The sequence below is a fragment of the Pleurodeles waltl genome, chromosome 1_1, assembly GCF_031143425.1.
Source record: "Pleurodeles waltl isolate 20211129_DDA chromosome 1_1, aPleWal1.hap1.20221129, whole genome shotgun sequence".
Classification (NCBI taxonomy): Eukaryota; Metazoa; Chordata; class Amphibia; order Caudata; family Salamandridae; genus Pleurodeles; species Pleurodeles waltl.
In genome coordinates this window covers 370,982,706-370,998,319 of record NC_090436.1, presented here as the reverse complement: position 1 = coordinate 370,998,319, position 15,614 = coordinate 370,982,706, and the positions used below count along the sequence as shown (strand labels likewise).

General features: G+C 45.2%; 1 protein-coding gene across 5 annotated transcripts in view; it reads right to left on the bottom strand.

Annotated features, from left to right (window-relative positions):
- MAST4 (microtubule associated serine/threonine kinase family member 4) overlaps positions 1-15,614 on the bottom strand; it is a 1,720,607-nt gene that overhangs the window by 112,162 nt on the left and 1,592,831 nt on the right. For all 5 annotated transcript variants that reach the window (XM_069222961.1, XM_069222970.1, XM_069222979.1 and 2 more), the window contains one exon: positions 14,881-15,046. In XM_069222961.1, the coding sequence (XP_069079062.1) occupies positions 14,881-15,046 (166 nt within the window). The remainder of the gene's footprint in view (positions 1-14,880; positions 15,047-15,614) is intronic.

Below are 15,614 nucleotides of genomic sequence, written 5' to 3'. Positions count from 1 at the left end.
ATCAAATAGGGTTGTTTAATGAACCAGACAAAATGACGTCAAGAACTGATGGCAGGTCATGGTGGATTTGATTAAGGCATGCTGGGTTGGAGTTGGGTGTGTATGTTCTTTTTCAGGAGAGGCCCTGATTGTTAAGTCTGGGAAGAAACATTTGTTAATGCACATTACAGTGTGTTCAGACGTTGGAATGCCTCATGAGTGAGGAGTGTTTTAGTGGGTAAGATAAAATAAATAGATCCTAGGGGTGGCTTGTGACGAAATGGAAGCAGAATAGATATTTGTTTTGGGGCGGTCTCAAGAAAGTGGGTCAGAAGCATTGTCTGCTGGTGGTTCTCAGATATAATTGCCAGGTTTATAGAAGAAGCAATCATGCACCACTCCATCAAATATACCTTTTTGGTTACCATTACAAGTCCATTATTCAGTATTAAAGTACACTTTTGAACCTGAAGAGAAAGGCTTCTCTTAAGAAGATAGAGAATGCTAAAAAAAACCTCAATTTCATAAGTTCATAATCTTTATTCTGCTATACCAGAGTAAGCCGTAAAAGTGCATAATAAAATACAATAAAACAGTAATACATGAAACAATAAGCTCACAAAAAGGTTTGGAATTAAAATTTAAAATAGATAAAATACAATTGGTGCTTAAAACACATTTTAAAGTGCAGTAAGACTTTTCCTGTCATGAATTGCTTTTAGGATATAGTGTGCCACCCTGTAGCATACATTCGGGGAATCTAAGGCTAACAGGAGTTCCAGTGCTTCCTGATAAGTTCTTATATTAAGTACATTAAAAAGTGTTTTAAGATAAGTGATTCTAAGATGTTCATAGAATTGACAGAATAGGACAAAATGCGAAGTGCATTGTTTGCTAACTTCATCACAAGGGCATCTATCTGACTCTAGAAGGTAATGCCTAGTTTGAGGAAATGCTACTAGGTGGTGCGCAATACCCAGTCTAATTAACACAAACCTGTGCTGCATGTTGGTGTCTATGGAAAGATAACCAAACCTACTTGCATCTAATGAATAAGACAAGTAAAGAGCAGCAATGGTTTTAGTAGATTCAGTTAGCTTCCATGTGTCCTCCTTAAATATCATAAAAGTGTCCCTGATAATTTTTTTTGATAATGACAGCACATCCTCTGGATTATGTTTTATAGATCTGTTAAAAACAGATTTAAAAGAGGATTCAATAAAAGCTATCCAGGGTATACACCTGGCATTGTCTAGTTTCATACAGTCTAGTATAAGATCTTTAGTAAAACCAGTGGCTTCCTTAGACTATACATTATGCCATAAAAGCAGGGGTCTCACCTGTAGCACATCTTCCAAATAATGTAAGCCCGTTTCTTGATGTGTGGTCCAATTAGAGGCTGATGTGGGTAGACATAACATGCGTTTCAGGAAACGATTCTCCTCTAATTGTAGGGGAGCGCTTTTGGTGTAAACCCACACCCCGGCACCATACGCAACCGTGGAAACAACTATAGCCCTATAAATGTCCAACATGGTGCCTATGGGGCGACTCCCTAGTTTACTAGCAAATCTGAATATAGCACCTGAATTTCTTCTACGTTTATTCCTACCCGAACAAACCAGCTGGTCCCATGTTCCATTTCTAGAAAATAATACCCCCAAATAGTTAAAGCAGTTGACAGTGCTAATCTCCATATTTTGAATGTGAAAACTTCTGCATTTCTTTACCTTCTTGCCATAGCACATGTTTTGGATTTATTGATTATCATACCCTTAGATGACATAAACTGTTCAAATCCACACATTAACTTCTGGAGCCCCATGGTTGTTCTGGAGATCAGGACAACATAGTTTGCATAAAGTAGGGCAGGCACAGGATGTCTGGCCACGTACGGGGGATCGGCCTGTAAACCCTGCAAATGTTTATCTACCTCATTAATGTATAAAGAGAACAATAGCGGGGCAAGGACGCAACCTTGGCGAATACATCTACCTATCTTGAAAGAGGTGGTGCATTCTCCGAGTTGGCCGACACGGACTTTACATGTCAGATCTCTATTCAGGAGAGCCAAAAAATTGATGATATACCTGAGGGCGCCTAACTCAATTAGAGTAGGCCATAAGAGAGCAGGTTCTACTAGGTCAAAAGAACAACTACTGAGATCTGCAAAGCATAGATATAGGGCACCTTTTTTTGCCTTGGTATACTTTCCTATAATTAGATCTAGATTAACACATCGCTCTATGGTTCGTAGACCTTTCCTAAAACCAAACTGTACCGGTGATAACATGTTATTTACTACGATCCAGTCATTTAATCTTTCCAATATAATTCTACTAAATGTTTTCAATGAGGAGTCCAGCAGAGAAATTGGTCAATAGTTTTAAGGGTTGGCCTTATCTCCCATCTTATATATTGGTATAATAATGATGTGCTCCATGTCAGAGGGATGTCCCCAGATATGGCCAAATTGAATATTCTAGTCATAATTGGTACCCCATTTTTTATGTTTAAAGACATCCACTGGAACACCATCCGGTCCTGGGGCCCTACCTTCAGCACCAGCTAAGATAGCAGAGTGAACCTCATCTGTAGTGATCTCTAAAATGTTAGGTTGACCCAGCTCGATCTGCCCGGTTATATCTCCTGACCCAGTTCCTTTCTTGAAAACCTCTGAGTAGTGGGCCACCCATGTTACACAGTCTACACTTGAGCCTAGATCTGATGGCATCCATTTTGAAAGGAAGGGGGCATTAATCTTTTTTCAAAACAGTTTGATATTATTAGTCTCTGTCGCCAGGGCTAGTTTGGACCATGCTTCTTCCCTTAATCCCTTTTTCCTTTGTTCCTGTGTCTTCTTGTATTTTATTCAAAGGGATTTAATTACTATTGGGTGTCTAGGAGATGTCTGCAGGGCTAGTTTAAGATTCCTCCTATCTTTCATGCAGGCCTGGTCAAACCACCCCTTTTTATGCGAAGGCCGACTAGGGTTGTGAGCTGTAGGTTAGGAGCACCTGTATATAAGCGGCGATTGTGCCAAAACATAGGTACCTCAATATCCTCCTGTAGGCAATAACCAATTTCATGCGGGCAACCACATATAACATCTTGCAGAATATCAGCAGGCTCAATGTCTTCCCATTTCCGTCTCACCCCTGTGGTTCTATGTACTTCGATCTGATTCGAGGTAGTATAAATCACATCCCTTGGCCCTCAGAAGGACATAGGGAGAATAATCGGATCATGATCAGTAAGAAGAGTCAGCTCAGTACAGGGTGTGTCACAACCATTTAGTGCAAAGGATGACAAAATAATGTGGTGTATGACGGAGGATGAGTTAGGGCCCCTGTGAGTTGGGATTATTTCATCGGAAACTCTGTGCTTATGTTCCATAAGCGTTAAGTCAAAAGTGGACAGCATCAAATTAAGGGCCTCTCCATACTCATTGTGGCAAAAATAATCATATCCTGTCCCATCGGGGGTAGTAAGCCCACAGGGCCCAGGGGAGGTGCGGTGCAGGGCTGGATATTAAAATCCCCGGCCCAAATAATATTGGGTTTGGAGCTGATGGGGTATAGAAACGTATTCAGGCTTTGATTCAGGGCGTGGGCAACCCTACATTGGGTGGCATCAAAGATGTTATTATAGTAGTTAATTATAAACATATCTACCTTATTCTTGTACTTAAGCCACAGCAATTGGAAATGTGTGGTCTCCATAAAGCTCTTTTTAACCACTACAGGGAGTTTACTAGAAATAAGCACCAGGAGCCCCCCCTTTGCCCTTCCAGATGGTGATGGTGTAGCTGGCAGTGAGTGTGAGGTAAATCCATGCACAAAGGCGGGTGAGGTACACCAGGATTCTTGGATGCAAACCACATCTAGCTTACTGATTAATGAACCCCACTCTTCAGTCTCAGTTTTGCCACGTAGGCCCTGGACATTCCATGTAGCAAAATAGTGGCGCCCAATGGTGTTATTGACAGGCTCCTGGTTCGTGATTCTTCCCTACCACAGCTTACTGCATTTGGAGCTACTTCAGTTGGTTCCCTATCCTCATTATGTGTTGTATCCCCAATGCCCATGTCATCCTTGTCCTGCTGGATTAATAATAGTCTGGTAGGGCTCGTATCTGTCTTATGTATGGTTGTTTCCTCTGCCCTTAACCTCGTCCTCTCGCAGGTTACAGAGCCCTTGCATAAAAGTCAGTCATTATCTGACAATGAACCTAATGTCTGATATTTATTGCTTAGTAGTAACAGGGTGGTAGAGTACGCATTATTGATGGCATCGGGCCTGGGAATGCCAATATAGACTTTGGCGGCATACAGGGCACGGATCTACGTCCTGACTGGTCCGGTTCAAATGTCTATAAAATACACCTAGCGGGAACAATTCCGGGGAGCTCTCACCCACCCAACTCTCCAGGTTAGGATTATCTGGTGGGCATCATTCATTGCAAAAAGATTTTTCAGCGCTAAACAGTGCATAACCTTATTCTTCAGGTCACGCTGTTGCTCACTCTGATCACACTGTAGAGGGGGGACTTTAGTCATGATTATAACATAGGGCCAAGACTCAGGGGGTAGATTAGCAACAGGCAGTTCTTCTCTTATGTGTTGGTGGATGGAGCCATTATTCAGGGAGTTCGATGAGAAGTGTCCTGGAGCTGCAAGGTTTGGTATTGGATGTGGGTCCTCTGGAGTGGAGCCCGGTGGTCTGCTCTTAGAGGCTATGTGCCACCCACTAGGATGATCAATAGTTTGGGCCACCCTTGGTTGCCTAGAATGGACTCTATTTATGCCCTCCCTTACTTGCCCTTGTGTAGGGGCCCCAGGGTTAGTGCTCAATACAGTTCCTTACAGATCTAAGGTATCTGTGCCCTGTGATACATGTGAATGACCTGTCACATTAGGAGTAGTATTCTGTACCACAGCGTTCTTAGGGTTAAGGCACAATGTAGGCAAGGGGGGTTTCTGGCAGATTTCCTGAATTTTGCCCACCTACTCTTCCAATTTATCCAGTTTTGTATAAATGGGTTTAAGCAGGTTATCAAGGAGGAATGTGCGATCTTTCCAGTCAGTAGATACCATATGTTCACCGATGGTAGGGCCCAGGTTACTATCAGCCCCCCTTCTGCATCATTTTTTCTTTTTATAATGGGCGACTGACTTTGAGGTGTGGGGTTTTTACTTGTGGGAGTCATTGGCTCTATCTGGGAATCTCCATTCATCAGAGCCACTGTGTCAGCCTAGGGGTGAATAACTGATGTATATTCATGTGGTGCTAAAGGTCCCCCTACCCCCAGGTACCCCAGGGATAAGCGTCTTTCCGCGAGGTCGATTTCCTTTGAGATGACCCCTACCGCTCTAACTAGGAGTCAATCGTTGTGCGGCCGGGTTCAGTTTCTACCTTCTGTCCCCCACCTTCCTCTTGCCCATAATTAGGTGATAGATTTACCACCTCCTTAAGTAGTTGTGTGCTCTCTATGGCTTTGTTACCCAAAAGCCTAAATTTGTGATATTGAATTTCTCCTGGTTGCAGGTCTATGCTTATCTCACTATATACTAGATAACATGGAAGTTTAAAAGCTCAATGAGTATGAATAAATATAAAACAAGGGAAAAAGATTAAAAACCAAGAGAGTGGGCCCAGTCCAGCCTCTGTCGGCTGCAGACGGGCCGGCCTTGGTCTGGTCTTGGCCCCGTCTTGGCCCGGGCACACGTCTGGGTGCATCCTGGGCACGTTCCACGCAGCGGAAGCGCGAGTCCCAATTAAGGCACCTTTGGCACGTCGAAGCGTTGTGGGCGGCCTCCTCCCTCAGGTTCTGCTGGGAGGTGTGGTTCAGCTCAGCCTTCAGCCCCTGTGTCCAAGTGCCGAGTGAAGTGCGCAGCGGAAGCGCAAGTCCCAATTAAGGCGCCTTTGGTGCTCCGGAGCGTTGTGGGTGGCCTTCTCCCTCAGGTTCTGCTGAGAGGTGTGGTTCAGCCCAGCCTTCCGCCCCCGTGTCCAAGTGCAGAGTGATGTGCGCAGTGGAAGCGCAAGTCCCAATTAAGGCACCTTTGGCACGTCAGAGCGTTGTGGGCGGCCTCCTCTGCTGGGAGTTGTGATTCACTCAATTTATTAGAAAGTGTTTGGGACACATTGTGTAGCCCGCATCGTGGAAATAAGTTATATGATTTCAGTTATAAATGGCTTCCCCCTTTGCAATGGGGGCTAAAAACAGAAAATATTTTTAATATTTCGGCAAGTACCTGTAGTATTGCACTTTTGTTATTACAGGCAGTCAATGCCTGAAGTAGGGAAAAAAAATCAAATGGCAAAAAACATAAGTGCAGAGATTCTTTATGACACCTTGTGTCTCTTTCTTCCACCATCCTACACTTCCTGACTTTTTAGCTCACTGTTGATGTTCCTGTCAATCCCTGCTTCCAATTATCATTGTTTTTCTCCCTTGATTGCTTCTCCCTACTATTTTCTCCCTTTTCAGACTCTATCCCTTTTACTCAACGTCTGACAATGAAAAATAATTTCAGGTCACCAGAAATGAGATCCTGCGATCACCGGCATTGTTGGACCTGGACCTTTTTGCAGGGTCAACCCCAAACTTTTTGCCTCCTCCCTCCTATTTTTTCTGACCTCTTGCAGTTGGCTCTAGAACTCTGAGCACTTTATCACAGTTGATCGGTGCTAAGGTGCAGGTGCTCTCCCTTCTAAAGTTGGTATGACTGGCTTACACCTAGTTGGCACATTTAATTTACCTGTAAGTCCCTTGTACAGTGGTATCCCTATAGCCAGGTCCTGTAAATTAAATGCTACCAGTAGGCCTGCAGCACTGCTTTCGCCACCCACTGAAGTAGCCTTCCAAACCTGTCTCAGGTCTGCTAGCGCAGAGCCTGTATGAGCAGTTTAGTGCCACAGGGACCTGGCATCTATATTTACTTTATAATCAAATGAGGGACAGGAAGATTAAAAGGTCCAGTGTACAGTCTCCCTAACAGTAATATTGAAAAAGTAAAGTACACAGTTCCATGGATAGACACAAGTCCACTAGGCACTTCTAAATGTAGAAGCAAGAGCCCTCACACATCCGTTTGATGTCATGCTTCATTTTACTACATGTAAGTCACCCCTAAGTTAGACCCTAGTTAGCCCTATAGGCAGGGTGCTATGTATGTAGAAGGCAGGACATGTGCCTGGTTGTGTGGCCTGTCCTGGTAGTGACAAACAGCCAATTTGATTTCTCACTGCTGTGAGTGCTGCCTTGCTCATAGGATTGCATTAGAATTGCCCTGCCTTATATCTAGGGGGTTGTAGGAAGTTGGCTCTGTATATACTATTTAAAAGTAAGAAATAGTGTTCACAGAGTCCAAGGGTTCCCCTTAGATGTAAGACAGTGGCAAAAAGATAGAATCATAATGCTCTATTTTGTGGTAGTGTGGTCTAGCAGTAGGCTTATCAGAGGGTAGTGTTAAGCATTTTTTGTACACACTCAGGCAATAAATGAGGAACACACACTCAAAGACTTACTCCAGGCCAATAGGTTGTTATATAGAAAAATATATTTTCTTAGTTGATTTTAAGAACCACAGGTTCAAGATTTACAAGTAATACTTCAAATGAAAGGTATTTCACTCAGGTATTCTAGGAACTTTGAATAATCACAATATCATGTAGAGTTTTGACAAAAATGTCAATAACCTATTTTAAAAGTGGACACAGTGCAAAAATCACAGTTCCTGGGGGAGGTAAGTAAATGTTAAGTTCACAGGTAAGTAAAACACTTACAGGGTTCAAAGTTGGGTCCAAGGTAGCCCACTGTTGGGGGTTCAAGGCAACCCCAACGTTACCACACCAGCAGCTTAAGCAGGCCAGGTGCAGAGGTCAAAGAGGTGCCCAAAACACATAGGCTTCAATGGAGAACAGGGGTGCCCCGGTTCCAGTCTGCCAGCAGGTAAGTACCCGCGTCCTCAGGGGGGGCAGACCAGGGGGATTTCGTAGGGCCCCGGGGGGACACAAGCAGGCACAGAAAGTACACCCTCAGCGGCACAGGGGCGGCCGGGTGCAGAGTGCAAACAGGCGTCGGGTTTTGCATTGAAAGCAACGGGGAGACCCGGGGGTCTCTTCAACGATGCAGGCAGGCACACGCAGGGCTCCTCGGGGTAGCCACCACCTGGGCTAGGCAGAGGGTTGCCTGGGGGTCGCTCCTGCACTGGAGTTCGATTCCTTCAGGTCCTGGGGGCTGCAGGTGCAGTGTTGGTTCCAGGCGTCGGGTCCCTTGTTACAGGCAGTCGCGGTCAGGGGTAGCCTCTGGATTTCCTCTGCAGGCGTCGATGTGGGGGCTCAGGGAGGTCGTCTCTGGCTACTCTCAGGCTCGCAGTTGCTGGGGAGTCCTCCCTGTAGTGTTGGTTTTCCGCAGGTCAAGCCAGGGGCGTCGGGTGCAGAGTGGAAGGTCTCACGCTTCCGGCGGAAACGTGAAGTCTTTAAAGTTGTTTCTTTGTTGTAAGCAGGTTGCAGGTTTTTGAACAGGGCCGCTGTTCACGGGAGTTTCTTGGTCCTTGGTTGCAAGGCAGTCCCTGTTGGATGCCTGTTGTCGAAGTTGGGAGACAGGCCACTAGTGTTGGGGGAATCCTCCATCCACAAGACTGAGGGTTTTTAAAAGTAAGAGTCACCTCAGCTTAGGGGCTGTCCTGACTGGTGGGTGACTCCTCCTTGTTTTTCTAATTATCTCCTCCAGCCTTGCCGCCAAAAGTGGGGGCAGTGGCCGGAAGGGCGGGCATCTCCACTAGCTGGGATGCCCTGTGGTGCTGTAACAAAGGGGGTGAGCTTTTGAGGCTCACCACCAGGTGTTACAATACCTGCAGGGGGAGGTGAGAAGCACCTCCACCCAGTACAGGCTTTGTTCCTGGCCACAGAGTGACAAAGGCACTCTCCCCATGTGGCCAGCAACATGTCTGGTGTGTGGCAGGCTGGAAAAAACTAGTCAGCCTACACTGGAAGTCGGGTATGTTTTCAGGGGGCATCTCTAAGATGCCCTCTGGGTGTATTTTACAATAAATTGCACACTGGCATCAGTGTGCATTTATTGTGCTGAGAAGTTTGATACCAAACTTCCCAGTTTTCAGTGTAGCCATTATGGTGCTGTGGAGTTCGTGGTTGACAGACTCCCAGACCATATACTCTTGTGGCTACCCTGCACTTACAATGTCTAAGGTTTGGCTTAGACACTGTAGGGGCATAGTGCTCATGCACTTATGTCCTCACCTGTGGTATAGTGCACCCTGCCTTAGGGCTGTAAGGCCTGCTAGAGGGGTGACTTACCTATGCCACAGGCAGTGTGAGGTTGGCATGGCACTCTGAGGGGAGTGCCATGTCAACTTAGTCTTTTTCCCCCCACCAGCACACACAAGCTGTGAAGCAGTGGGTATGTGCTGGGTGAGGGGTCCCTAGGGTGGCATAAGACATGCTGCAGCCCTTAGAAACCTTCCCTGGCATCAGGGCCATTGGAACCACGGGTACCAGTTACAAGGGACTTACCTGAGTGCCGGGGTTGTGCCAATTGTGGAGACAAAGGTACAGTTTAGGTAAAGAACACTGGTGCTGGGGCCTGGTTAGCAGGGTCCCAGCATACTTTGAAATCATAAATTAGCATCAGCAAAGGCAAAAAGTTAGGGGGTAACCATGCCAAGGAGGCATTTCCTTACAGGGGTATTGTCTGATCTATGAGGGGTAGCGAAGGCATGTTTGATATGGTTGTAATGGTAGTGAGCAATGCTGCTTACTGGTGTAGGTGGACTTTTTATTACCATTAATGAATGTCACTTCTAGAAAGTGAGCACTTCTCTGTGCTTATGACTCTGGTGTGTTGCAGCTTGACTCCAATCCACTTCTGGGGCAGAATGACAGCTGGGCTTTGTGCATACCTTTCAGACAGCCTGTACCCAGGGAGGGTGGAAGTGTCACAGAGGTGCATCTACATATTGAATAGTCTTCCTCAGCTGATAGAAGGGAGGCGGGCACACCTGCATTTGTAAAGGCTGTGCCCTTGCCTCACACAAAGGGCTCGTTTACCCCCAACTGATGTTTGGAGCCTGTGCTGGAGGAGAGAGGGGACACTCCTAGAACCAGTTGGAACTGGCTGGAACCTCTTCTCCCCCTCTTTGAAAGTGCTTTGCAAAACTGAGTATATGTACAGGGGATTGCCCCCATGAAAAACACACAAGAAATATTCTTGAAGAAATTAACAATGAATGGAGGGACTCACCAGGAACCGCCTTGGACTGCTGCTGCTGCTGTGCTGACCTGTGACCTGCTGGATCACTAGGAGGAACTGCCACTGATTGCATCTCCCTTGTGCTGGCCTATTGTTGGGCCCTCCCGCCCTGTGCTCCACTTGTGTCCCCCAGGGGCTGGGTCCTGAGGCACCTGCATCGCAGCACTAGAAGATCGCTTTACTTTGGCTTCTTCGGCGTGAGGGAAGCATTGTGTGTACATTCCTCCAATTGATTGCAGCACAGGCCAGGCGCTTTTACTGCTGCATCTTCAGCACTAGGAGAGTGCTTTATTTTAGTCCCTCAGCGCCTTAAGAGCGATTGTCTTTTAAGGGCATAGCGCCTTGGGAGCACTTTCCAAAATCCTGCTGCCAGGAAGAATCACCGACCGACCTGGGCAGGCTGCTTTATCGAAGCACGTCCGAAACGTGCAGTGCTTGGTGCCCCCAGGGCATGAGAAAGCGAAGCCTGGAGCGATCGCGCTCCTAGGGGTGCCCCCAGGGGGAGGCATTCTGAGAAGAGCACCCCTAGGGCATGGCGGAAACTTCCTTTTGCAAGAATTCACCACTGCGGCACGGGAGGACTACAGAGAGGCTCGCGCACCACGTCGGATGCAGGCGCATCGCGAGCGGGTTGGAAGCCTCTTCGGAGGCCCCTGCTCCACCGGGCCCCATCCAGTTAGTGTGCATCGCAGGTAGGGTGGAAGCCTCGTCAGAGGCCCCATGCCGCTGGGGCCCTTTATTGTTCACGGTAGCCCCCATTACCACTGGGCCCAGCAGTGGCTCAGTGATCACTGGTGGGGGCAAAGCCTCATCAGAGGCCCCCCACTCCATCAAGCCTCCCCCATCCCTGTTGTTAGGCTTGCAAATGGGTGGGGAAACCTCAACAGAGGTCTCTGTTCCCACTGAGCCCCCCTTACTATTCTTGTGGCTTGCAGGGGTGACCTCGCCAGAGGGTCCCCATTGCGCTGGGCTCCTAATGGGTGCAGAGAACAGAACAGAGGAACTCAGAGTGGCGACACGAACGTCACAGTTTTTGCCCACCTCGTTTTTGCACCCAGTGTGGAGGACAGTTCACACTTACTGGATCTGGTGGGAATATTGCAAAATGATCTGTGCATTTCTGATGTTGGGCCTATTATTTTAAGTGCATTCACGATGTGGTGGGTGCAGTCATGATATTGTTTTGCTACGTGCTAATGCCATGAGCTTGTCTAATGTTTCCTTTTCATGGGCAGTCATGACGTTGTTTGGCATTTCACATAATGTGTTTTTGTAACATGCCATGGGTTCTCTGATGTTCCTGTTATGGTATTTATGAGTTAATGTTCACTATGCTGTGCATTTCTTTAGTAATGTTTTTCTAACTACTGCTTATGTTGCAGAATAATCAATAACGTATGTGTTCCATCTACTGCTGGCTTTCGCAGAGTAACGGTACTGTGTAATGTTCTGACAACTGCTTAGGTAGCAGGGTATTACTGACCTGTTGTGTTTGAGCTACTAATGTTGTGTACAATACAGTTTATTTTGTATAACTTGGTGTTGTGTTTCCTTTGTGGTGGGAATAGTGCATCACATGTGTTGGGCAAAAGCTTTACACATTGCCTTTGGGATAGGCCTGAAATGCTCGTGCCAAGCTACCAAGAGGGTGAGAAGGGGTTATCTTGGGTGTGTAACTCCCTCCCCCTGACTAGAGTGGGTGGGTTCTGCCTGGCTTAGTATGTCTAGCAGGCATAAATAAGGTACTAGTGTCAATACATATATGCATAAAATGAGCAAATAATATAAAAGTCAATCCAGTGCACGTACAATATGCTGAAAAATGAAGGAACCGAATTGAATAAGATATTAATAAAATTAAGGAAGTCTTTGAAGACTCCTTTTTTCTAACTGTCTTTTGGTCTCCACCCCTGCTGACTGGCAGTCCTGCTCTAGAAACCTTCTTGTATTCATCTAATTCGATCTCAACTGATTGGTTCGGAGCATCATTCCTCCCTGGATAGGTTTATGCTTTTAAGTACATTCTTCTACCCACTTTCTGAAAACCAACCCTATCTCATCGCTATGAAGCGACTCATGTTATAATCAAAAACAACAAGTCCTTTGCAGTGTTCGCAGACCTTGCAGTTAAGGTACATGGGTGTGAAATTAAAATAGGAATGCAAAACGCACGCGACAGCCTGAGGAAAAAGCGAGTTAAAGTCTGATTTGGAGATGACATCATGAATATGTATGTCTGCCGGAAGGCATCTCCAACAAAGCCACGCGCCTTAATTAAACAGTCGATTCCCCTTGCTAACCTGCGCCTCAGTGTATCCCATCAAAACAGCATGCCTCTAAATCCATAAACAGCTAGAGTGCTGCATCAAAGGACCGTGGGCACTGCGGGCGAGCCACAAATCCACTTCATTAGAGTTTGCAACCATCAGGTGGCTGGTGAAAGGGCGGGAAGAAAACAACCGCTTGCAGACAACCCCCTGCCTTGCCCCAGACCCGAGGTTTGTGCCTTAAAGTGAACAGGAAACACAAGAAAAACTGGAGCAGCATCCGAACAATAAACCCTTGGCATGGCTGCAGACCTCCAGCGCACTTGGAATATTTAGAGTAACAGCAGGTTGGGGTGTAGGGGATCCTGTGTAATTATCATTTAGTTTTGCCATAAGCTGCATAACAATCGCTGGGGTCAGCCTGTAAGTGAAGCTCTGAAACGTTATTGAATTTTAAATGAAAGAACAACAGCTGCTACCGAAATAACATTACACTCTAGCAAGCAGTGCCGAAAGCATTAACAATCTGTGAACTGGGTTTCTTTCCTTTTACTCATTATTTATTATGAGGTAGTCACTCGCGCTGAGGGTTTATTACATTTAAGCTAATTCCTTAATTGCACCATTTGCAATTTACCAGCATCTGCAAATGTAGTGTTTTTAAACCCTACTCCCGCTTCTGGGACTTGCACTGCCGGGAAATCGATGAGTTGCCAAAGTAGAAGTATTGTTATAGCGCAAACTTCACAGGAAAGGTGCAAACAACCCGCACGTGGGTGTCCCCTGCAAAGGACACTCCAGTCTCATACATAAGTATTGCCACTGGTAACGTGGCCACATGTACTGTGGAAGAAATATCCTGTCCGCTGAACCTAAAACTAGAGCTGCAGTACACATATGTTTATGGTATAAAATCCCTCTATTTACGCATGCCAGGAATTAACAAAGAACCGTGGGTTTCTCCACCACAAGTCAATCCCATTCAGGGCATGGGAAGTGAACATTGCGAGGCGTGGTTTGCCGGGTCTGGTGGCTTAGTGAACTAATGGGTCCACTGTAGGGGCCTGTGTTTGACCTGATGATCACAGGTTCAAATCCCAGTGGGTCCACTCAGCCTTTCATCCAAATTCTGAGGTAGATAAAATCAGTACCATTGGGTTGGGTAACAATAAACATCACTTATTCAGCACCAAGAGGCCTACAGGTGAACGTGCGCTTTAAATATACATGTTATGGTTATCCTTGCAAGTCTGTGAATGCCTATAAACGAGCATGTGTGGGGGCATTCACAAACTAATCTGACCTCCTCCCTCCCACCCTCAAAAGTGTAAGACATTTACTCTAGGCAATGGATTGAGTAACTTCCTTTCCAAGATGGAAAGGGAAACAGATTACCCCTTAATGTGAGGGATATAGGAGATGGGATTTCTCCACATAGAACATGTTTTGTCCGTGGAGAAAAACAAAGAAGAAAGTGCATTTGCACAGTAGCTTTCATTCACCTTAGCTTTAAATCTGCTCTATGGAGATTTCGACAGAAGGGAAATAGGACACGTAAAATACATCATATGACATTTGCAGTACACTCCTAGAACCAGCGAATCGAAAAATGTTTGTAAATTTAAGATACAAAAAAAGCACACTCAGGCAGATATGTCAATCTCTACCAGTACATTTAATGTTTTTCATGAAATTGGGCAATAATTTTTTATCCAAACTTTTATGGAAAGTAAGTTGGCTCTTTTTCGTTTAATTTCCTTTAGTTTTTCTTAATTATTTTAACTTATCGGAATTCCCTTCCTTAGTGAATGTCAGAGCTTAAGTTAATCATGGCAGAATTTACAATACATTTTAAAGTTTTCCATACAAACCGCTGGGCTCAAAGGACACGTTACTGTGCCTGTCATGACTGGATGCACTTGGGTACTGAGTATCAGCCATCAAACGATCACTTGGTAAGAGAGGATAGGATGGCTGACCTCTGACTGTACAGCCTCTAGTGCATCATCAGAATGACACAAATAACTAAGATAGCAGTGTGGCGCATCTAACACACATACTTTAAATTACACATTCCTAAAGAAGCTGCTAAATGAGGGACTTGTATTACTTGTAAAGAAAATTGAGGTGACACTTTCATTAAAGATGCTATTCTTCTGTTACATCATTATGGACAGTGATGGTGAGAAGATAGTGGTAGAGTAAGAGGCAAAAGCCTCTTCATAAAAATCCAGCATTTCAACATCATACCATTCTATAAACTTTGAGTTGGTAAGTCATGCTTTTGACTTAGATTGTAGAAAGAATGTTCTTACATACTCTCTTTCATGCACTATTACTTTTGGGTCTGTGAGATATTTACCACTGATGACTTGTCCAAACAGCTCTTCCGGAGTATCTCCAAAGAACGGTACGCATCCAACTAGGAACTCGTAGAGAATGATTCCCATGGCCCACCAATCCACAGGCTTTCCGTACCCTTGCCTTAAGATGACTTCAGGCGCTATGTATTCAGGGGTGCCACAGACCTAAAGGCAACATTTCAACAGCATTACTGGCTACTAAAAGTAATCGACATTAAAACGCATTCAATTGTTCATTTGCTTTTTAAAAGATACCACATTTGCGTTATTTTGACCTTTCAGAAAATACTATGCTAAAACGTAGCTTCCTTCAAAACTGCATACATTACATAGTAATAACACTGATGTTCCGAGATAATGTAATATAAATTATGACATAAAGAAACTAAATTAAATCTCTAATGTATAAAGAATGTTTATTGGTTCCTGTCCAGTGGTCAGATGCTTAGAAATTACATAAACACACAACCCTGGGGCACACAGAGACATTTGCCATAAACTATCATTTTTAGGGGGATTTACCAACTCTGAAAAAAACACAAGTGTAAGCAACCTGCACATATAAATACCCACAAGAAAACAGTTATACACCTCTGAGCATACAGCCTTATGCTAGTCATGCCCGTGCTACAGTAGAGACAACCATACAACTGAATGGGATGGAGAACATTAAGTCAAAAGATCACGGTGCTGACAGCAGCTGTTTTAACAAAATGCTGCTTACAACCTTCCA